This window comes from Musa acuminata, chromosome BXJ2-9 (genome assembly GCF_036884655.1).
Source record: "Musa acuminata AAA Group cultivar baxijiao chromosome BXJ2-9, Cavendish_Baxijiao_AAA, whole genome shotgun sequence".
NCBI lineage: Eukaryota > Viridiplantae > Streptophyta > Magnoliopsida > Zingiberales > Musaceae > Musa > Musa acuminata.
This window is the reverse complement of record NC_088346.1, coordinates 49699138-49722667: the sequence shown is the minus strand read 5'-3', so window position 1 is coordinate 49722667 and position 23530 is coordinate 49699138. Positions and strand designations below refer to the sequence as shown.

Here is a 23530-nt window from a genome sequence, read left to right as displayed (position 1 = left end):
CCCCAAAAATAAATCCCTCACCCCCAAAAGCCAAATAAATAAGTAAATAATTATTTTTGATAAAAAATCAACCGCTATTTATCACTTTCCAGAAAGACGCGGCCCCCACTTCCATCCCCTCCGCAACACCACCTGATCTCGGCTCCCCAGCTGCATCCCCATCGGATCCCGCAAAAAGTGTCGTCACGTGATTGGTGGGGAGACAAGGTGTGTACTGGATTCCAAGTCATTGCTCTAAAAGCCACCTCAACAGCAAGAGCATATAATCATAATACTACAATTATATTTCCCTTTCTACCCTCTGCTCTCCCTATTTTCTACGATCCATCTCTGGCTGTTTCGTCGAGGATCGTAGAGTTACACCCAGCGAAGGATAGAGAGAGAGAGAGAGAGAGAGAGAGAGAGAGAGAGAGAGCTGAAGAAAGGAAGCGAAAAAACCCAACGCTCCAATAAAAGTCTCTCTCCCCTTCGCCTTCGCTCATTTTTATATTTCTTTTAGAGTTTTAGGTGCTCCTTCGATTTTTTTTCATCTTTCCGGTGGAGTTCTTTTCTAGCACCGACTCTTGGAAACTACTAGCGGGGGGGCATCAAAATTTGGATCCTTCTTTCTAGCAGATCTCAGCTCTGGCCAGAAAACCCTAGGGCGGATTCGGATTTAGGGTTCTTGCTCCCTTTTCCTTGTCTTTGTTGTCGCGATTTCAGATACTAGGGTTTTTATCTATGGCGGCGGCGATGGATGGGGAGGGTGGCGGCATGCAGGACCCGGGCGTCGGTGATGGGTTCGGAGGACAGGATGACGGCGTTGCAGGTGAGATCTTTCTCTTCTTTTTCTTCTGTCTTCGAATTTAGGTCTTTTTCTGGTGCTGCGGATTTGGTTTTGTGGGTTGATTTCGTGGAAGGATTGGATCTTGAGGACGGAGTCGTTCGGTAGGACTGGGTTAAAAGGGATGTGGGAGGCCGCTTCTTCGTTGAGTATTTTGCTGGATCTTTTGCCTCAGGTGACCGGCTTCGGAGTGGCGGATCCATCTTTTTTTTAATGTCAAAATCACGAACTTCTTCTCTTATTCTTATCAAAAAGAGATGCACAAATGATCTTTTTTCTCTCCGGATGCTGACTCCTGTTTCATTTTGTTTTTATGGTATTTGCTTTCTGATATTGTTGGTGTGATTTTTTGTGGCTTGCACGGTCTCGAATTTAGAATCGAGCAGCTATCGAAATACTGGACACCGCGTCATGAAAACCTGACTTTTTGTATAGAGTAAATAAAGGAGGCCAATTGTCTAAATTTAGAATATTTAGTTATGAGTAGGCTCGGGATGTTTCAGGCAAGCTATACGTGAAGCAGTTCTCCTGTACTTTTAAGGATCTGATTGGCTTTCTATTTCGCCGTAGCCAATGCATCTATATACTTTATTCCTGACTCCTACGAGTTGAATACGATGCTAATCTTAGCAGCTACAAAATACTATAGTACTGAATCTGGTCTACTTGAAATGTTTTCTTTTTCATCTTGTGACTTCATCGTTTTATGCTTATTCAACATGCAGATAGAGCTCAGTTTGATGCTTCACAATATGCATTTTTCGGAAATAGTGTCATGGAGGAAGTTGAGTTAGGAGGATTAGAAGGTGATGGTGGTGGTGCCGATCGCAGCTTTGTTGGGATTGATGATGAGGATTATCAATTTTCTCTCCTTGGGGATAGAGTAGAAGTAAGTTTCTTCAACATGAATACTGTATCTTGATTTTTTTATTTATTTTTCCTTTAAAAAATTACTATTGACATAATACACATCCTAATTATGCTTCCTAGTTTAACTTAATTTGGTTTAGAACAAATTTTTCGGGGTCATATTTACTATTTTTCAGATACAATGTCTGTTCTATTGTGTCTGGTAGCTTCCCCTTCTATTTACACCATCTTATTTGACTCATTTGACAGCAACCTTAGTTCCTCTGTTATGATGATGTTTTGAGATTGATGTTTCTGATGTTTATGCTTTCAAGCCTACTGCTCTTTCAACAGTATTGAGCTCTATAATACCATAATAGCTTATCTTTATCATGTGAAGATTGGATACAGCATGCCCAATGTCGACTAAGATTTATTATATATGTCAATTAGTACCATCACAATTAGCATCACTTTCTTGTTTCTAGTGCTGTTCCCTCTTGACCTTTAATATCTGTGAAGCAACTTTCCATCTTTCCAATCTAGTTATATGTGGTTAATGTTCTTGCCTTCGGATATGCACAAATATGCTTGTTACCATATATCACTGGTACAGATGACACTGATATTGTTCATGAGTGTGTCACCTATAGTGTTGGTTCATTTGAGGACATTTTTTTGCTCTGGCAATTAGAATAGAAGTGATTTATTGAGGCCATAATTTTAATGAAAATCTATTGATTTGCAGGAGGAAGATCTTAGTGCCACATCTGATATTTATGAGCTTGCCAGTACCTTTTCCAAGGTTAGTTCTTTCTTTCTTTTTCATATTTTATTTCTTATGTGAATAGATGCTTTTCCAGCAAGATGTTTTGAATTATCCTTCAGGCTCTTTAGTCTCTACAGAATTGTTTGTTATAGTAAAGTCCTGCAGGCCGGTGAACTATTGGGTTTTTTAATGATTGGAAAATTACATGAAGCTCTGAAACTGTGTAGTGACCGCAAGACCTATTTATCATGTTAATCATGTTACTTTTAAGTATCATAATGAAACATGGGCATCAATTTGTTGATCTGCCTTGATACGTACGCCTCTCTATCTTAAAATAATTTATTCTCTTTTTAATTTATAACTTTAAATGAGGTCAATTTATGACAACCGATGATTTATTGACAATAATGACAGTAGCAATAACCGAAAATAATCAGCTGTCTTGGTGAATTTGATAAAGTTCCAATATGAATCACATGGCCGTCACATTTAAGTTTAAAGCAGGCACTGGCTTCCTGCCAGATAATTGGCAAATGTACTGCTGCATGGATTTATAACGTTATCTTCCAATATTTCACATTCTTGTCAGACATAATAGGATTAGTTATCTGGTATATTATATAGTATCTTCAAAATTTGCATCCATATTGGTGTTTTGTTATCTTCGTTTTCTCTGTGCTGTTAAATGCTTGGGTATGCACCCATATCTGATTCGAATGAGCGGTCCGTGCTTATGCAACTCTTGGAAAATGAAAACCAATGAACTGAAAATAGTATATTATTCAGCATAGTCTGATGCTTTTAACTTGCCTTAATATTGTTTTAAGCCGGATTTTGTTGGATTTATGACTAATTGAGAACTACTTAAAAAGATTTCTCCCCCACAGCATCTTTTTGTAACTTGTTTTTTAAAATTAACACCCGTAGGTCATGCCAAATGAACATAGTTTAATCTAGGCTATAGAATCAATAATTCCAACTAATGGCTTCTTAGATATTGCTTCACCTAAAAGTTTTAATTTTCTCCACATGTATTGTGGTTCATGAGGATTCCGAATTTGTTGAGGGCAGATCTGCTTGATGTTTTGATTGGATGTGACCTTTACACTTGGTACTCAATCTTATGCCTTACATGAATAAGAATATGTTATTATAATTCCTCTCCAATCAATAGAAGGAGAGGCCAATTTTCTTTTTCTTTTTCTTTTTTTTTGCATGTAATTGTTATGACTGAAATGCCAAACCCTGTGGATGTTTGCTATAACAATCTCTGGTTGTTAAAGGAATCTCAAGCATGTAATCTTTGTAGATTTATTGATTATCATGCTTGGTTGACACAATCTTATATTATATTTTGGAAAATGTAGGAGTGCCAATGAAGCTTACTAATTGGGCTTTAATGCATAAATCCCACTGACAAAGACACTGGACATCATGCCTTGGCCTTGCCTTTTTTTTTCAGTGTTTCCTGCAATTGATTTCATTTATAACAACCTGCAATCATTATTGAAAAGACAGTAGGAATGTGATCCACAGTGTTGTAACTTGAAAGATTTTGCCATCCAAGGCAGGAAGTATGAACATGTATTCAACACAATTTGTAAAATTAATTTTCCTTGCCTTCTTTTTTCTTTAGTTTAAACCGTGAGAACAACGTCTTTGTCTGTATGTTTTGCAGAGAAGCTGATGCTTTTATGAGCATGAAAGACATATTATTCAAATGAGCAACAGTGCATGTACTGCCGATCCAGTTGTGTTTCCATGGAGGCATCTCATTGTAACTTTTATATTGGTTGGATATGACGAGGTATTGTGATTGTTAGTTAAGGAACCTATGCATTATAGGTAAGCATTCATATATTCGCTCATATATCTTTGTCTTGTAAACATGAATTTGACTGATGTCTATGACTGGTAAATATTGGTCTTGCAAAATTGTCTTGTAACTTCCTTTTTGATCTTGTGTCGAGTACCTTATAGATAGCAGATATGGCATGTTTATGTTGTCCATGACTCATTAATATTGAATTGTTTGATTTGATGTCCAATGAGGAACGTGCATTTTGCTCCAACCATTATTTTTGCAAATGCAACTGTTTAAGACTTAGTAGCCTATAATGATGATACTCCTAAACATTTTTTTGTTTCCAATTTTCAGTAGTTAATCACTTTGTTTTCAGAAAATATATATTATTTCCAATTCTCCATAGGAAATCACTTTGTTTACAGAAAATATGTTCACTGTTCCATATGAACCTAAGTGATCTAATTGGGCTATCATATAGCTGCAACTGTTTAATCTGGCAAATTATTTGTCAAAATCTCACATGTGATTGGTTTATGCGGCAACAAAAATATTGCTGATCATACTTTGTTCTTTCCTTCAGTTGAACAAGGGTACTGTTGAACCATGGAGCACAGGAGTAATTGGTGAAAGGGGTTCTTTTTCTAGGGAAAGTGAGTAATGTTATTTTATTATAGTCACTTTTATGGATATTTTTTTCTCTTTCATGTATTTAATATAAATGTTTTTGTTGGTTGTATTCATTGCAAGGTGGTGCACTTTTATTATTAATTGAATCAGATAGTTTTGATGTTTGAAGGTTATTTCATTTTTCTTTGCAAAAATATGCATTTAATATAAAGTAATGTTATTTTATTATAGTCAAAATCTCATATTTTGTTGGGACATAGAATGTCAAAGGTTAAGTTCATAGATGAATTTTAACTAGTTTTAGAATCGATACATAATTGATCTGTTTGCAAACTGCTTCTTAAAGAATAGACAACTCTGTTGATTATGTATGTAAACTGTCGTCCAAATCTAATTCGGTATGACAATTTTCAAAATTTTGAACAATAGCATAATGGATGTTATACTTGGTACAGTATGACTATATTCTGTTGTGCTACCTCTTTCCTTCGTGAGAGGTATCTTCCATAGTTGCATCAATTACCATGGAGCTTGCCTGTCTGATTATCTGTCACCTAATTAGTCTTTTTTTTTTAGTTGTATATTGTTTCATAAACTACAAATTTGCAAGGGTAACAACAATGCTTCCATTTCTGATGCCAGTTAACTCTAGCAAAGAATATTAATTTTATGAAGCTAAATGTACATTAATACACCGAGTTTGTTGCAGAGCATCATAAGTTGTGAATAATGATCATAGTAATTCATATAAACATCCATCATGGATATGCTTTAAACTTTGCAAATGATACATTACAAGAAGTCTGTTCTTAAGGATAAGTTTATTTCAGATTCAAATATTGTTCAGTATTCAAAGAAACGATTACAGCTAGCTCCCCATCCAGCAAAGCTGAAAATGTGAGGATGGTCATGAAGGAAAACAGAATCCTGCATCCAATTAACCCTATGCATCCTTGCAAAGTTTGTCCAACCAATATATGGACCTCTTATCTTCTTCATAGACACAATTTTACACTATAATCTTTTGAAAAAGCTAGTAAAATAAAATGTCATTGATGACATGGGTGAGCCTAGAATGGGCATTCTTGACTAGTGACCTTAGAAGTTTTGTTGGCATCTTTGATGCAATTGCACAATCCTTCATATTGCTATCAAACAGTAATAGCTGATCTTGGATGGTGTTTCTGTATTTCTATTGCTTCTTTCCCATCTTGTCTTGGATATGATGAAGGGTTTATTTTTCACAGTGGTGCAGTTGCATCAGTGAAACATACTGTAGATGCTGTTTGTACTGCCATGAATAAAATTGGTGTAACTGTGTTTATGCAGAGGCATACCACTGTGTGCTGGTGCTTTGTGCTAGGGTGTTATCTATGAGTCATCTCTTGAGATTTAAAATATTAGGTTATTGCATTTAGGTTATAAGACACTAAATTGTTTTTACGTGAGGTCCCCTGCTTTGCAATACTTTCCTGGATAGATTTCAGATAGATTTTTGGATCTTTAGCCTGCGGAAGGAGTTCCATCTATTCCCTTGTTTTTTTCTTACAATATTTTGGGCTTATTTGTGGTCCAATTTTTCATTTATAGTTCTGGAAATGACCCTACAGAAATCTAATTAATGTATTGTGAATATCATCTAATTTACATGCTTGAATGATCGCTTCTAGTTTATTCAGAGTGATGTTTCCTTTGCCAGTCTTTGCCTTTCTTATGACCGCCTTTTGTTCATATGAAGCTAAATTCTTGATTCACTTTGTATTGTGGTTAAAATTGTTCCATTCTCTTGTTAGGATCTCCATGTGTCAATTTAATCTTTAATGAATTTGATTTTGTGTATTATTTGATCCATTTGACAACAAGCCTGGTTAGTTAAACCTCTTTCATGGAGATGTTTTCTTTTTAGGTTCATCAACTGCAGAATGGACACAAGAAACAGAGTTTTCAAATTGGCAAGATCAGCATATACGAGAGACTGAAAGTGTCCAGGATGGTAAAAGGTGGTGGTCACATCCACATCCGCAAGCAGGTCAATTTGCAGATTCCAGACCACTATACAGAACATCTTCCTCTCCTCAACAGCAACATCAGTACCAACCTAGCGAACCAATCCATGTACCAAAATCTTCTCATTTGTCCTTCCCTTCACATGTTGCAGCCTCACAGTTTCCCACAAATCACACACATCATGGAATCGCCTCTTCTCCTACTTATGGCCTCCAGGTGCCTTGTTCTCCGCCAAATCCCTACCCTTTCTCCCAAATTCGTCCACCAGCAGCACACGGATCACATTATGATGTAAACATGTCTCAGTTTGGCCCACCAGGACTCTCCAGTAATAGCAGGCAACAGAATCATTGGTCAGAACGACCTAGTCTCCTTTCATGGGACAATCCAAATTTGATATCTGATGTGACCCAGCGTCAGAGGCCTCATGTAAACAATCCAATTCCTTCTCAACTGCTGACACAACAGCCGCAACATGGAATTCACCAACTTTTGCCTTCAATTTCACGATTCCCCCACGTGCCGCCTCAGCAGTTCCACCCTGGTCATTCCCCACCACAGATGATAAATAGGTTTGAAGCTGTGCTTGGGATGGCTGATTTCAGAGACCAGAGATCGAGACCAATTTACAGAGGGAGACAGAACTTTGGGCTTCCTCAACAGTATTCTGATGTTGGCAACCAGAAGTACAATGGGTGGTCACGGTTCCGTTCAAAATGCATGACAACTGAGGAGCTTGAAAACATTTTAAGATTGCAGCATGTTGCAACTCATAGTAATGACCCCTACGTAGATGATTACTATCACCAAGCTTGCCTAGCAAAGAAATCTGCTGGATCAAGTCTGAAGCACCATTTCTGCCCAAATCTCACCAAGGATTTGTCTTCTAGAGCGCATTCCAAGGATGAGCCACATGCATATCTCCAGGTTGATGCTCTCGGGCGGCTTTCCTTCTCTTCAATTCGTAGACCTCGTCCTCTTCTTGAAGTTGAAACACAATCAGCATCAGTGGATAACATCCTTGACCAGAAATCTGCTGTAAAACCTCTAGAGGAGGAGCCTATGTTGGCTGCTAGAATCACCATCGAGGATGGCCTCTGCCTTCTACTCAATGTTGATGACATCGATCGCCTATTACAATTCAGCCAGCCACAGGATGGTGGTTCCCAACTTAGGAGGGAAAGAGAAATTCTACTTCAAGAGCTTGCTGCATCACTTCAGCTGGTTGATCCACTTGGCCCTGGTAAATCTGACCACCCCGGGCTGGCACCAAAGGATGATCTTGTGTTTCTTCGCCTAGTCTCTCTGCCAAAGGGCCGGAAGCTTCTTTCGCGGTACCTACAACTTCTTACTCCGAATAGTGAGCTCGTCCGGGTTGTCTGCATGGCTATTTTCCGTCACCTGAGAGTTCTGTTTGGGGTTATGCCATTGGATTCTAGTTCTGCAGAAAGTATAACCAATCTTGCAAAGAATATTTCTTCATGCATACATGGCATGGACATTAGTGCACTCAGTGCTTGTCTAGCTGCTGTGGTTTGTTCTTTGGAGCAGCCTCCTCTTCGTCCGCTTGGAAGTTCTGCTGGTGACGGTGCTTCCATCATTATAAAAGCTGTTCTCGATAGGGCGACACAGCTTTTAACGGACCAAAAAAATGCTGGCAATTACAGCATACCTAGCTGTAACCTGTGGCAGGCATCGTTCAATGCCTTTTTCGGGCTTCTCACAAAGTACTGTCTTAGTAAGTATGAAAGTATAATGCAGTCTTTATCCATGCAGTCTGCAAATGCTGCTGTTGCTGGGTCAGAGGTCACCAGAGCCATAAGTAGGGAGATGCCAGTGGAGTTGTTACGAGCTAGTCTTCCTCATACTAATGAGCATCAGCGTAAGCTGTTACTTGATTTTGCTCAGAGAACTATCCCTGCCACCGGGCAGAATGCTCATGGGGGAAGCAACGGGCATTAAACTCCTCAATCACCGCCGGGTCGATGTGTTGCCTGTCACATGTACGACGAAGTACCGTTTCATTTGAGATCTCTGCCATTAATATACCATTGCCATCTTTGCTCGATCATTCTGGCCTGAGCAGGAAGACAAGTCTGTTGCCTAATGGGAAAAAAAAAGAAAAGGAAAAGACCTGAGCAGATTCGCAAGGTCGTAGTTATGCTTATATTGTTTTAATTTGCACTTTTGCTTTTGTATTTGGAAACATGTAGTCCCTGCCTTTCATATATCACGCCAAGATGCAGTGGGAGATTGACTGGAGGTGTTCTTGTGGGGAGCTTATTTTGGTGCTCCGTATTGCAACTCCAGACATCTATCTTATAGGGATAGGAACTGTACAAATTCCGTGGTTCGAAGCCTTTCTTTACTGGCGGTCTTCAAGGATCTGGTAGAGCCTGTCTGCAAGATGTAGCATCGTTTTTACTTTGTTTAATTTCTTGTCATGTTGGTTGGCTGAGGGAAGTTCGTTTTAGCTACGTTGACTGACCTTCAGCAGTAGTTGCTGCTTCTATTATTTTTTTGATGCAACCGCTAGGAGTTCAAATGCTCTTTGGATTTTAATCCTTAATTGTAATGCGACTACAAGATGTTTTAACATTCTGTGTTATTTACTTTTGATTCGTCTCAAACTGCTTTCTTGTTGTGTTCGTTATTTTGGTTCCAGTTCAGTATCATGACGGCCGCTATATGAATGTGATATTTTGATTTGATTTATTGGGGTGTGATGAGTATATTATTATTAATTTAATTTAAATATTTTGATAAATGATTTGAATAAAAATAAATGATTTGAATGAAACGAAGTTGATAGATGGCGATCAGAGGAAATCGACGAGCGCCGAAGGACAGGGCCACCATTATCCAACCTGACAAGGAAAGAACAGTAGAGCAGGAATTGGTACCAGGGGAGCTCCCCGCCCGCGGCTGTGGACGAGGCTGACGGACGAGACCACCATGGAAGCCTAGCGCCTGTCCCGTCGATGGTGGCGGTGGCGGTGGCGGTGCCTCCACTTCACGTCCATTGCTTTTGGTGGGGGAAGTTGGTGGTGCCGGCGATCAATCACGCTCTTTTACTCGATTCCATTATTTGATTCGGCGATCGATCACGTGCTTTCACTCGATTCCATTATTTGATTCGGAGAACGCCAGAGCCATTTCCGATGTCTTTGACGACCGACGGGCGTGGGAAATGGCGAGTGCGGGTGGAAAAAGGAAGCCGAAGCTTTCGCAGGAGGGTAAGGAATTAGGATGCAACGGTTGAGGTGACAGGGAACAGAAGGGAAACGGCAGTCAACCCCTGGGAGGAAAATTTCGTCGGCGGAAGGAGCCTCGCCACAGCGAGAGGATACGATGAGACCAACACTTTGGGAGGGCGCATCGGAAGTCACCACACGAAGCAGCGCCCTCTTTTTTCTTTTTCCTTTCCGTGTACGAACGACCGACGGACTTCGAATGCTGGACTCACCCGCCGTGTGAAGCCTATTCTTCTCTTGCGTTTTTACGTATTTTCCGACGTGGGTACCGAATGTATATCCACCGTTTCCTTTCAGGTGGAGAGACGCACGAGACACCGAAGTTGACGACGCTCGCCATGCACGTAGCATTCATTGCCCGCGGAAGACTCGCTATGGTGGGAGGTCCCACTCCACGTTGTTAGATTTTGCTTCCGTATGTTTCCACCGGGAGCGATAAGAGAGCAGAATTCAGAATGTTAAATATTTCCAATATTTTACTAATTTTTGTATTATAAAAGTAATAATTATATATATATATATATATATATATATATATATTTATTTATTTATGTGGATCTCTTTTCGATTGGTTATGGATTCCCTCCGATCGATATTCGATCTCCCTATGCTTTGCTGCCAAGTGCAAGCTGAGTCAACTATGGACACCGGTGAAAGAGACATTATTATATACACGTAAAACGGGAGGATTTTTCTTAACAGAACAGCGATATTTATTTACTCGTATAGTTGAAAAAAATCGTAATGTTGGGAAAATCTTATGTGTGCACTCGAGAGAGGCGAGCTTTTGGGTTGCCGCAATTGTTGACTTCTTGCAAGAACTATAGGGAGGGAGAAAGGAGATTAGATAGGAGGGAAAAAAAAGGAAAAAAGGGCGGGCCCTTTTTATTTCTTCCACCTGGTAGTCTCCGGGTGCTATAAAGCTCCACCCATCCCTTCTCTCTTTTCCCAGATCGACCGGCCCGTGCGCAAAGGCTTGTCAGAACCAAAGTGATGGAGGACTCAGGAGACCTCCCTGCTGGTGAATTCGGCGCACCGCCTCCTCCGCTCCTCCCGGATGCAAAGCCTGGGCTCTGGAGACGTCTGGGCCTGGCCACCATGGTGGTCTCGTCGGTCGGCCTCCTCCACTGCCGCAGGGAGCTCCCCTGGTACCACCAATTCTTGCTATACTGTTTTCTGCTTTCAGGTTGGATTCTGGTGGCCCTGTCTGTCGGAGTTCACAACTCCCCTCTCGCCAAGAGGCCCGCCGATCTCCTCGCTTTCTAGCTCGCTCGATTCTTCACCACGCGTTAGCTGCCCGTAGCCGTCTAGCTATTTATTCCGAAGACAGCGACCTGCCACTCTACTGCTGCTTTTACTTGTGTTATGTGCTCGCGTTATATATGTATACACCCTGTTGTGGTTCTGATGCTGCTAGTTTTCCCTCCGCCCGAATAAAGATCTGCCAATGTTTTTCTCACTATCTCGTTTGAATCTGCCAAAAAGGAAAGGAAGAGCCTTTTTCTTTCTGTCTTCCTCCCAAGGCATAGAATAGTCGATGCCGATGTCGAAGCTCCCTTCTGCTTCCTGGTCGTTGGCCGCTAGCACGCAGACGGCGACGAACTATCGACGTCGTTCGACGCCGGGTAGTCCAAACGTGGCACCCCCTCGTTCGTCGAGAAGTCATCTGCACTTGTTTTACCAAGGAGATAAGCTCGTACACAGACAGAGCAAAAGACATTCGACGAGACCACCAATCATTACGATGGTCGGTGAAGGGTAAAATAGACATTGCACCAACGGGGAACTAGAAAAAACCGCCATGTATATCCATCGTTCTCTCTCCATCTACCTCGGTCTGTGATCTGGTCTTCCCCGGCCTCGCTTTGCCTCAAAATGACCACCTATCCTCCGGCGATCTCCTATTCCACTTCACCTCGGCCATCTTACTTGCTCTATGGGGTGCACGAATGGGCTCGTCATGTTCGCATGATGATCTTCCCAGCCGAAGCTGCTTCTCCGCCCAAATTTTAGAGCGAATTAAAGAGGGGCGAGAGGAAGCGAGGTCGCGGCGCTCCTCCTCCTCGCTGCCCTTCTTTATCTGGTTGGAGAGAGAAACAGCGAGCCGTCGACGGATGGAGAGATCGTGTTTTGAGTTTCTCGTTGCGAAAAATGATTCCACGATGATGGACGAGACAGGGAGCCGCCGCTCGGCGAGAAGAAGGAAGGGTCTTCGATTCGACGGCGACCGGACGACACCAAGGAGGTAGCAGGCGAGACCTGATGCGGTCTGGGATGCCAGCCGGATCCGTTGACGGATCCCAAGATGATGCTGGGTAGGTGTCGGATCTTATCCGACTAAAAATTAATGTCACGATCCGAATCTGATGGACTAATTGGGCAATTAGTACACTCATAAGACCAAAATCGTAACTCCGATGAACGGTGATCAGGAAAACAATTTTTCCTCTAAACCGTACCTACGACTTGCTCTCTCTCTCTCTCTCTCTCTCTCTGTCGACCATCTCGGGTCCACCCCAGGGCCGACCCTTAGATTCGTTCATGGTGGACGCCAGCTGGGGGGGGGGGGGTTCGACGAAGAGGGAAAACCAGCGAGGCAATACGAGAAGAGACGGGCACGACGGCATGGGTTGCGTTCCCGTCTCTCAGTTAGGCATTCCATTCTCCCTCCCCGTGACTTTTCTACGTTTTACCCTACGCGTCATATATCGCGAGTGTCGCACATCCGTCGCGCGAACCGCACCGCACCGCACGGCGAAGCGCGATGTGGGTGGTTGTTGCGCACGCGGAAGCATGGCGTTTTGCGGTGTTGTGACGACTTCCGGGGGTTAATTGTTTCTGTTTAATTAATATACATGAATGTATAATGGTCAACGACGCCTTCTGATAGGCCGCAGACCTTAAAGCACTTGTGACGGATCAAACAAGATTCGCGAACCCAACTCGTCCGTGGGTTGCTTCAGGGATAAGCCTCTGCGATTCTCCAAGTCGGATCACCAGAGCTTTTGATCGAGTCGTTGACTCGGCCCTCCCTGGTTGGCCCCCGTTCCCTCCCTGGGGTGGCGCGGCGTCTACTCCCTCGCTCACTTCTCCTTGGAACGGCGATTCGGCAACGCCTCATCGCTGCCGCTCGATGGCCCTGCGAACTGCGACGCACGACCGTGACTGTAAACGTTGAGCAGGATCGACGCCATGGATCACCAACGAAGGAACATAAGCTCCGGATTCACAGAATTTGACATTCGAAGCAGAAACAATGTGTTTGGTGTTCCGAATCACTCGATCTCGCACCAGATATAAACTCAAAAGCAGAGGGAAGTTTGGAGTTCAACCATGGACAAAAAAATATCTGAAAAGTCTCGCAGGTGCTATCTATAATTTTTGGTCGAGGAGGAACACTCCGAGATGAGTTGCAGAAGCAGAGCAGAGCAGGACAGGTTCACAGATACTTAAAGCAGTGATACTATATTCCAAGATCGTATGGCAGCACCACCGTATCCACGGAAACGAGTAGTGTTTTGCGAGTGTAGTATAATTCTTAGCCTTATGTAAGCACAATGCGACTTGGAATGATGTGCAAAATATGAATGGAATCATACTGAGTACATAATAGAAGCTTTATACGAAACTGTAGGAGCGCGTGATCAACCTGTATCAACAAATGTAATACCCGCTTAATATCTCAAACAAAAGAGTTGTATGATCTAATTCCGATATGGGTATGGGCGGAACACGAGAAGAGAAGAGAACAGAATCATTTCATCAAAAATGAAGCCACCTGTTTTATTGGACGCACGAAACAGAGAGATTACAGAGAAAGGGAATCATACAGTTTTAGGCATCACCAACATGCAATCATCTACATCCAAGAAATAAGCAACTAAAGCAGAAGCAAGACGAAGAGGAAGATGAAGTGTGGTCTACAGAGCTCGATTCTCCATTCGCAGGTATCCAGCAATACGAGTCGCCATGAAAGTCACCCCCCTGGCTGCCGCTGGAGGAAGCAAGTGATCCACAAAGGACGCGATCAAAAGGAGAAGACTCAGCTGTGCGACGGCGTAGAAGATGAATTGGAGTGCGAGATCATGGACTTGATGGCCCGGCGACGATGAATTCGACGACTGCAGGGTCAGTACGCCCGCTGCGAGCATCAGCATGTTGAAGCTGGCGCAGGCCACGAATCTGTTCATGGCGGAGACGGGGACGGGGACGGGGACGGAGAGGGGAGGAAGAGGTGGAGGTGGTGATGGTGATGGTGATGGTGAGGTGGGGGTTAGCCTCGCGGGTCTTAAATACCGTCATCAAACGTGATCGGCCGTCCGGGTCACCAATGGCCGTTGGATGGTTTGTGTTTGGGGCACATTCAATGGTGATGCGATGACGCGCAACGCCAAACCACAGTGGCAAGGCAAGAAAAGGGTCCACGCAGAGCGCGAAGCTCTGCTTTCGATCCGAGCCGACAATGGCAAAGTTACACTGTTATCCCTCTGAAGTTAGTTAATTACGTCTTCAACCCTTCTAGAATATAAATCGTATAACACTATATATATATATATATATATATATATATATATATATATATATATATATATGATCATTATATTCCGTAAATTAAAGAAACTATTTTTCTAAACCTTTTGGCGTGTGTTTTGGACATTTGATGCCGAATGAGAATAAAAATGGTTGATATTCAATAAATTAGGTTAGCCTTATATAAAAAACCTTTCATATTAATTATTTGTTTTTTGTTTCTTAAAAGTATTATTTTTATTTTTATTATTTATAAAATAAGATGTAAACACAAAAAAAAAAAAAATTCTATCATATAATTTTTACATCATGTGTTCGTGGTTTTATAATCAATTAAATAATTAGCTTAATGATATGGAATTAAAATTGACAATACGCGTTTACCGTGGCCGGTGGATGGTTTGGTTTGTGGTAAGGCAAGAATGGTGAGGGCGAGGCAGACGGCGGCGAGCCAGGCGGCAGGTGGGGTTTTCTTCGCGTTACTTAAAAGGCAAAATTATACTTATATCCCTTCGAAGGTAGTTATTCACGGCTTTGCCACCTCAAATTAATTGATCTCCTCCACCCACTAACTATTGTTGGCTTAGCTGCTATATTCATCCCGAATTTACATGGATACCTTTTTCAACTACCTAAAAATTACAAATAAAGAAAATATTGTATAAAAGTAATCAAACGTATTTGTCTCATGTCCATCACATACTGATAAAGTATACGTTGGACTCTAGCCACGTCACAACTCGTGCCACATCATGCCCCGTCGAATCAACACAAGGGAAGTACATCTCTATGTCGAGCCGAAGTCCGTGCCAATGGCACCCCTTGGTAAGTCCCATCCCAGAAAGCTCGGGATGACACTATATGACGCCGTTCCGGGCGACGGCCGCATAAAGGTACCGACTCGTCACTCGAGGATCGATCGTCGCGCTTAAAACGACGTACGACCGATCCTCGCGCAATAGCCTAAAAACCCCTGATCGGCATCTGGCCAGAGGAGAAAAAAAAAGAGAAGAGAAAAAGTAAATCAAACACTAACTTAATCGTCTGAGGGGTCCAAGCCAGGAACCACCTGACGAGGGCCTTCTATGCAGGAGTGCGATCGCCCCTAGAAGTGCGACCACACCGACCGAGAGACACCCTCCTCGAAGATGGTGTTAGCGTCCCGACCAAAAGACCTCCGGACACAGATGACGCCAGTGTCCCGATCGAGAGGCGCTTCCCCTCGGACGACATCGGTAGCCTGACTTACGGACATAATCAGCCTCGGCATCTCGCCCAACCGATCGTGAGCTCTTGACATCGACCCGTGAACCAAACATGACTCATCGATCATGACGCATCAATTCACCAACACCTACTGACTGATAAGAGATGTCAATACTCTAAAGGAGGGTCAAAATATTCAATTACAAATAAATAAAAATGTCCAAGAAAATAATGAAAATATATTTAATGTGGAAATCAGTAATTCTGAAGAGAAACATATGAAAATTTGGTAAGTAGGGAAGTCATCCTGCAAGACAAATCAGGAGCACATCCTTCAAAATTCCTAAACCCATCACAGCACAACCTTTGACGATGAACAACCTATCGTTTAGGTAGGTAGGTAGGTAGGTGTCTGATCCAAATCACTAAACTGAGATTATTCTATGCTTCTTCCTCACTCAAACGTAGAGATACAACCTCTCATCTCGTGTAAGCAAAGCTGCCTACGGCATTGTGAATCTAAATGAGGGCTCTCTCTCTCTCTCTCTCTCTCTCTTTCTTTATCATAGTAAAAAGAGTGAAAATACGGATAATGTTTTTTATACGTGAATGATTAGAATCCGATTTAATGTGCATAATTAAATAATAAAAATAAAAGAAAATTACAAATCCCGTATTAACCAACCAACGCCTGACTGTCTGACACGTCCGCCTCTCCCCTTCCCCCATCTCCTCTCACTCTTCCATATGAATTGCCCCCCAACCTCCTCTTTTTTTCATCTCCCGACTCCCCTCGCCCCTCTCCTTCCCTTTTGTTCATCTCTCTCTCTCTCTCTCTCTCTCTCTCTCTCTCTCTCTCTTTGGGGCTGCTTCTGTGGGTAAACCGCTGACCCAGTTGTGACCAATTTCGTGGCAACGGCGCGCCAGAGGAAGCGGATGCCTATTTCTCGCGCTCCGCGGGAGGGGTTGTTGTTTGAGATTTGGGGCTTTGGGGCCGGAATCGAGTCCCAGAGCCCGATCGAAGCTTGGGGTCGAGCGATTTTGTATGTTTGGTGCTCGAGTCGGTGCTAGACTGGGGGTATTTTCTTGACCGATTTCGGCCGTCTCAGGTAGATTCTTCAACAACTCTTTGTTTTCTTGGTAGGTTTCAAGATTATGGTCCGCCTATTCATCTTTGGTTTTTGGTGTCTTTCTGTGCCTTCATGATGGCATTCACCGGGTGCTTTTCTTGATTCTGGATGCTTAGATTGTCATAGTTCGTAAGAGTTGATGCCTTGAGGGGGTTCTTTAGCTTTAGGCATGGAATACGCCCGGGAAATCGTCGATTCACGTATGTTTATGGCGTAGATAGATGCTCGTCGAGGAGGAGAAGCTTGCTGATTTCTTGCTATAGCGAACTGCTTCGCGACGTTCTGGATAGGATCAACAACTCGAAAAGGAAAAAAGAAATTCCTTTTGTTTGGGAGTATCGTCTGGGAACATCTGTAGATTCATGCGTTTCTTTATCATGGTGTGTTCTTTGTTCTCATGCAATTTGTCTGCTTATGGCAACTTATACGTTGTATTGACTGTTAGCATCCGGTTTTGTGATCCAGAAATGGATTGTCCGTCTGTTCGATGTGTGTATGGTCAGTTCAACTCATTGCTACATAGTTATACTTGTGGATCCGGTGTTTTCAAGACAGCCTCATTCGTTGTCTAATACAGGATGAAGTTCTTCTCTCTGTTTACCTCATTCGAACAGTGAAGTAGAACAAGGATAAAAAAGAAGAAAAGAATTCTAACCCTCCTCGCTTCGTTCCCTGCCAGAAAAAGATGGACAGAAGACATACTCGAAACAATATCCAATTTCCATTAACCGCTGTGCCTCGTCGGTCTAGTTGTTTGGTCTATTCCTTTAATGGGGATAATGATAAAAACGTGTTTGTTCATACCTGCACAGAATGGATGCATCAAGTACCATACACAAAATGCAATCAAGATAGGTTCTTCTAAGAGAACTTGCTAATACGAGTATACATAATCTGACCGGACTACAACAAGGAATGATCCTGTGCTTCACACTCAACTAATCTTGATCCTTAGTTCTTTTTTTTGTCATGTTGGCAACCTAACGTACAAGCATCACCTGAGCTGTTGTTATTTGTTTACTCTATATGAAATTTTACAGAGTTGGGGCTTCTAGCATATGGTCTGGTTTATGTTACTTTCATCTTGCTTTACTGATAAACTAGTTGAGATACTTCCTTCTAAGAGAACTTGCTAATAAGCGATATACTGCAACAAGGAACAATCCCAATCTTCGCTCTTATAATTTTGATCTGTAATTCTATTGTCGTCCTGTTGGCACCCTAAAGTACAAGCATTGCCCAAGCTGTTGTCATAAATTCACTTGATATGGAATTTTACAAAATTGGGGCTTCTACCATTTCGTTTTGTTTTTGTTCCTTTTTGTCTTACCTGTTGATAGACTAGTTGCATAATGTTTTTGGGACACTAAATTTTTTTTATTTACTTAACTCTGTGCAGGAAATCCTTTTTCATATCAATTTCAGTAGCTTTTGGAAACAATTGAGTTGATCTTGTTTGGATATTAGAGCTGCTTTGAGTATATATGTTTTGTTGGGCATTTTGTGGGCGGTGTAGAAGACAATGAACCAGTGCGAAAACATATTAAAGCATCCTCAGTAGAATTGGGGAGCCACTTAACTCTCGTATCTCTTTTATAGTTTATCAATCCTTTGGGAGGCCTAATGGCCAGGCCTTTACCATCCCAAGGGAGAGAAGAGATGATCGGTCCTAAAGGAGTTATTAAGAAGATTGAATTTGTGAGAACTATTACCAAGGCTCTTTATTCTCTTGGTTATGAGAGAACTGGAGCAGTTCTGGAGGAAGAATCAGGAATACCCTTATACTCTTCTACGGTCAATCTCTTTCGGAAGCAAGTTCTTGACGGAAATTGGGATGAAAGTCTGATTACACTGCACAAAATAGGGCTTGATGATGAAAATATTCTGAAGTCTGTGTCCTTTTTGATTTTTGAGCAGAAGTTCTTTGAAAATTTGGAAAAGAATAGGATAATGGAAGCACTGGAGACGTTGAGAAGTCAGATCACTCCCCTTAGCATCAACAAAAAGCGGGTGCATGAATTTTCCAGTTGTATTGTATCTCCCTCACAGCGTATCTTGCTAGGGTTTGCCAATGTGGGAACAGAGACCTTGAAGCCACGAATGAAGCTTCTAGAGGAATTACAGAAGCTGCTTCCTCCGTCGATCATGGTACCTGAGAGAAGATTGGAGCACTTGGTTGAACAAGCACTTGGCATCCAAAGAGAAGCTTGCTATTTTCACAACTCTCATGAAAGCTGTCTTTCATTGTACACCGATCATCAGTGTGGAAAGGATCAGTTACCTTCTCATACAACACAGGTTGGAATTTATCATTGTATCATCTTAAACTCTGACACATATGCATGCCAATCTCTTTTGTACTCTTGTTTTCCTTGAACATCGGCTAAAATGCCATTTAACACAGCTATGCTTTAGTTTGTTTAAAACCTTTTGAGCAAGTTGCATTTACATTCACATACTGAAAATTTTACTGAGGACGAACCTTGATACAAAAGTAATATTGTTCCTTTGTGATCTGGAAGACCAGGGTTTGAGTTACGAAAATATTCTTGTTAAATATTAAAGGTAAGCATACATTAACCCTTCCCATACCTCATATTTGGCGAAAGCCTCGTACATTAGGTATGCCCTATATATTAAAAATTTTGCTGGACAACCTATACACTCACATTGAACGACAAAGAATTACTTGAAGCATTTCTAGTAATGTTTCTTTTCATAAATGTTTTTATTAAGTGGGTGATACTAGTTCTGTTGTTCTGCTGAACAACTGTTGCTCATTCTTGGCAGGTACTGCAAGAACACCATGATGAAGTATGGTTTTTACAGTTCTCGAACCAAGGGAAGTATTTAGCATCATCGTCAAATGATAAATCTGCAATTATATGGGAGGTAATTGTGTCTTGCAGTTTGATGCCTTTGGTTTATCTTCATTTTAGCGATGCTTGTTAGTAGTTAAACACAATTGTAAATCTTTTGGATTGATGTGCTTAGTTGTAAAATTCATTACAGATTTCTTCTTGATGTGTCTTCTAATTATTGAATAATGAATGGATATAACCTTTTGCATGCAATCGGTTGATATTTTGTTTTAAGACATGCTGATATGTATTTAAGTGGGAATAATATGATTGAATGTAATGGATGAAACTTTTACTTAATAAATATCAGAGGTTTCAAATGCTCCATGCTTTATGTCTCTGAGTTGATTGCACTTGTAACCCTTATTCTCCTTGAGTAAGAAAAATTATGCAAAATAATTTATCCTCAAGATGGTTTCAGCATCATGATTGTTATCATTTGTTTCATATCATGTCTTACTCGGTAGAGCATTTTTTAGTAAATTTGTAAGAAAATTTAGGATTGTTTTCAGCTGTTTTGGGGAACCTGAGACTGTCACATATAAAAATCGAGGCATCTTGAATATCTTTATTTACACATCATAATCTATTTCTTAGTTGTCCTTATGGAAAGTCTATAACAAATTTTGAGCATATTGTTTATTATGACTTCCATTAGAAAAAAAAAAATTGATTGGAATTAACTCTTATCGAGCACCTTCGTTCTTGAGAGAAGTTAGCCTCAAATGAAGATGTTTGAGAAAAAAAGAGCTAGGGAAGAGGAAAGAAGGGATAAGAGAAGAGAGAGAGAGAGAGAGAGAGAGAGAGAGAGAGAGGAACTAAAAGAAAATCATTCATAATTCTTAATCTGAATTAATGCCTTTAGGGTTTACAGTAACCTTTATCTATATCTAAACAAACTGAGACTAAACAGACATGATGGAAAGTTAATCCCGCATCTGCACAGAATCTTCCTATTACAAAGCTCTATAACCCTCAAATATGATCCTAACTAGGAAAATAATTATAACCTACGTTACACATGTAGTGGAGTTTTTGGACACTAATTTGATACAAATTAGGACTCTAGAAACTTCCAAGGTTGCTTCAGAAACAAGGATGAAAATACAATTCTATTTCTAGTCCAAGTAGCTTTATGGCTTCTCTGCTAATCCAAGTAGGATTAAAACTTGTCTTTGACATTCTGATCCTGACTTGTGTCTTAATGTGGATTCAGTCGCTATGATCATTTGTGGACTTAGTCTAGATGCCAAGACCCAGTAGTATGGGATCCAGTAAAAATCAAGGTCGATCTGTTTAGGCTTTTAGGCCATTGGCTCTGTAAGATCGCTAGGGGATCTTTTGGGCTGAAAGAGAGGTCTGTAACATGATTGTACACTAGTGATCCACTAATGTTTAAAAATTAGTTTCAAGCAATAGTTTCGTGCTTGATTGATGTTATGCAACTGTGCTCGATGTGATAAAGATAGCTTTCATCTGTTCGATGGGCTAAGAATAATTTCCGTCTTGCTATTGTTGAGATTAAATTTGTTTTGCTGAACTGCATGTCATATTACATTAGGTTCATGAAGATGGAGAACTGACACTGAAGCACAAGCTGATTGGTCATAAGAAATCTGTCCTAATGGTTGCGTGGAGCCCTGATGACAGCCATCTTCTAACTTGTGGAATGGAAGAAGCTGTGAGGCGCTGGGATGTTGATTCTGGTGAATGCCTCTATGTCTATGAAAAAACTGGTCTTGGTCTGATCTCTTGTGGTTGGCTCTTGCACGGAAAACAACTCTTTTCTGGAGTTACGGATAAGACTATTTGCTTTTGGGATTTAGATGGCAAAGAACTGGACTGTTGGAAAGGGCAGAGAACAAGTAAAACCTCTGATGTTGCTGTCACAAAAGATGGTAGACAAATTATAAGCATGTGCCAAGAAACTGTCATTTTGTTGCTCGATAAGGAAACAAAGATTCAGACACTGATAGAAGAGGAACAAACAATTACTTCATTTTCACTATCAGAGGATGACAATTTTTTGCTTGTAAATCTGATAAACCAGGAGATTCATTTGTGGAACATAAGGAATGATCCGAAACTAGTTACCACATATAAAGGTCACAAACGCAGTCGATTTCTTATAAGATCTTGTTTTGGAGGACTTGAGCAGGCTTTCATTGCCAGCGGAAGTGAAGATTCACAGGTGTGCAATTCTCACTAAGATACATTCATGTTTGCCATCATGAAAATATATCCGTTTTTCATTTTGAACAAGTAGATGTGAATGTCAATGGAGTTACTTCTCAAAAACGTATTTCCTGCTATTAGCATGTATAATTGCTTAATGGCTTAAGAATCTTTATTGCTGGTTTTCAGTTTACTCATTTGGATGTTAGTACACAATTATTTTTATTGTTGAAGTAGTTTTTCATCATGTGATTCAATCGCATGAGAGTGTAGGAAATCATAACCTGCAGTCATTGACATTGAGCGACCAGTTTTTGTATTGCTATTATCATTGTGACAGCCAGGGGAAGATCTGAAATCAAGGGGTTTTGTTAATTGTGTTGTGCATGGTGCAGTCAAACAGAACTGCAGTTGTCTTGACGCAGCAAGGAATAAAGTGTCTGGTCAATGACAAGCATGATTTTTATATCTTTTAGACAAACCTTTTTTATATTTGCAGAATTTTCAGATACAAACATCTATGATCAGATAATAGAAGAATATAGAGGTTATATTGATAAAAGCTGTTTAGGTTGCATTCAGCTGGCAAGGCATGTGGTCAATTACAAGTAATAATTTCTGCCGTTTGTCGTCTTTCTTCTTCCTATGCTTTCTGATCCATATCCTCTTTATGAAGTTAGTTGTTTTTCAACTAAATCTATGGAATCAGATATGCAAGAACAATAATGAACCAAATCTATTTATTTAAGAAATACTGCTAGTCAAATTGTGATTTTTCTTTTTTTTTCTTTTATGCTTGCAGATTGTCAAGTAACTTTCATTATGAGCTAGGAAAATTTGCTTGAGATTATCAGACTACATACATATACAGCAACTCTCTGTTTGTCATAATAAATAACCAACATACCAAAAGATGTTGTCATCTTTGTTTTGTTTCAAAACGATTACATTGCATTGTTGTCTTACGTAGATAGCTCCGGTGACATTGGGATAATTTTATTATCAGGTTTATATATGGCATCGAAGCACAGGAGATCTCCTTGAAGCTCTTCCTGGACATTCTGGCACTGTCAACTGTGTTAGCTGGAACCCATCAAATCCTCATATGCTTGCATCTGCCAGCGACGATCACACAATCCGTATCTGGGGATTAAGCAAGGTTAATCGGAAGCGCAAGGAGACCTACAGCAATGGCACCGTTCTTCACCTTTGCAACGGAAGCAGTAAATGAGTAAAAGAAACAGTCGATTACTTGAATTCGTTGACCATGTAAATTCTTTTGGCTCCCTTGCCGTCCGTCCGTCGGTCGGTAGCAGCATATGCACCTCTAATGGTACAGTTGCTTATTTCCTGATATGAATTGTAGTGTCACTATTTCAGGTCGTACAAACAGCTTCTTTTTTTTTTCTTTGTGTTGAATCATCAGTATATGATCATTTTGCTCGAGTCAATGAACTGATTGCTGAGGTTATTGAACTCTGAGCAGATT

General features: G+C 41.0%; 2 protein-coding genes across 5 annotated transcripts; both read left to right on the top strand.

Annotated features, from left to right (window-relative positions):
* Positions 1–343: 343 nt before the first annotated feature.
* On the top strand, positions 344–9515 carry LOC103999509 (protein PAT1 homolog). Its single transcript, XM_009421274.3, has 5 exons — positions 344–808; positions 1549–1712; positions 2421–2477; positions 4832–4901; positions 6785–9515. The coding sequence occupies exons 1-5, from the start codon at positions 721–723 to the stop codon at positions 8845–8847; spliced, it is 2442 nt and encodes an 813-aa protein (XP_009419549.2). The 5' UTR covers positions 344–720; the 3' UTR covers positions 8848–9515.
* A 7084-nt stretch (positions 9516–16599) lies between these two features.
* On the top strand, positions 16600–23517 carry LOC135581191 (WD repeat-containing protein 26 homolog). 4 transcript variants are annotated; one of them, XM_065127299.1, is made up of 6 exons: positions 16623–16984; positions 17227–17385; positions 18405–19303; positions 19796–19897; positions 21428–22057; positions 23048–23517. In XM_065127299.1, exons 3-6 carry the CDS (start codon positions 18629–18631, stop codon positions 23270–23272), a joined length of 1632 nt encoding a protein of 543 aa, XP_064983371.1. In that variant the 5' UTR covers positions 16623–16984; positions 17227–17385; positions 18405–18628; the 3' UTR covers positions 23273–23517. The 4 variants fall into 4 exon arrangements, with proteins under 4 accessions (XP_064983369.1, XP_064983371.1, XP_064983370.1 ...); XM_065127298.1 differs by having other exon boundaries at positions 17223–17385; XM_065127295.1 differs by having other exon boundaries at positions 17122–17385.
* The last annotated feature ends 13 nt before the right edge of the window (positions 23518–23530 follow it).

Excerpts from the sequence above, each read along its gene's own strand:
- LOC103999509 (XM_009421274.3), top strand. The coding sequence starts at position 721 with ATGGCGGCGGCGATGGATGGGGAGGGTGGCGGCATGCAGGACCCGGGC. Across the intron at positions 809-1,548 it reads ACAGGATGACGGCGTTGCAG|ATAGAGCTCAGTTTGATGCT; the intron begins GTGAGATCTTTC and ends TTCAACATGCAG. Across the intron at positions 2,478-4,831 it reads TTGCCAGTACCTTTTCCAAG|TTGAACAAGGGTACTGTTGA; the intron begins GTTAGTTCTTTC and ends TCTTTCCTTCAG.
- LOC135581191 (XM_065127297.1), top strand. The coding sequence starts at position 18,629 with ATGGCCAGGCCTTTACCATCCCAAGGGAGAGAAGAGATGATCGGTCCT. Across the intron at positions 19,304-19,795 it reads TACCTTCTCATACAACACAG|GTACTGCAAGAACACCATGA; the intron begins GTTGGAATTTAT and ends CATTCTTGGCAG. Across the intron at positions 22,058-23,047 it reads GCGGAAGTGAAGATTCACAG|GTTTATATATGGCATCGAAG; the intron begins GTGTGCAATTCT and ends TTTTATTATCAG.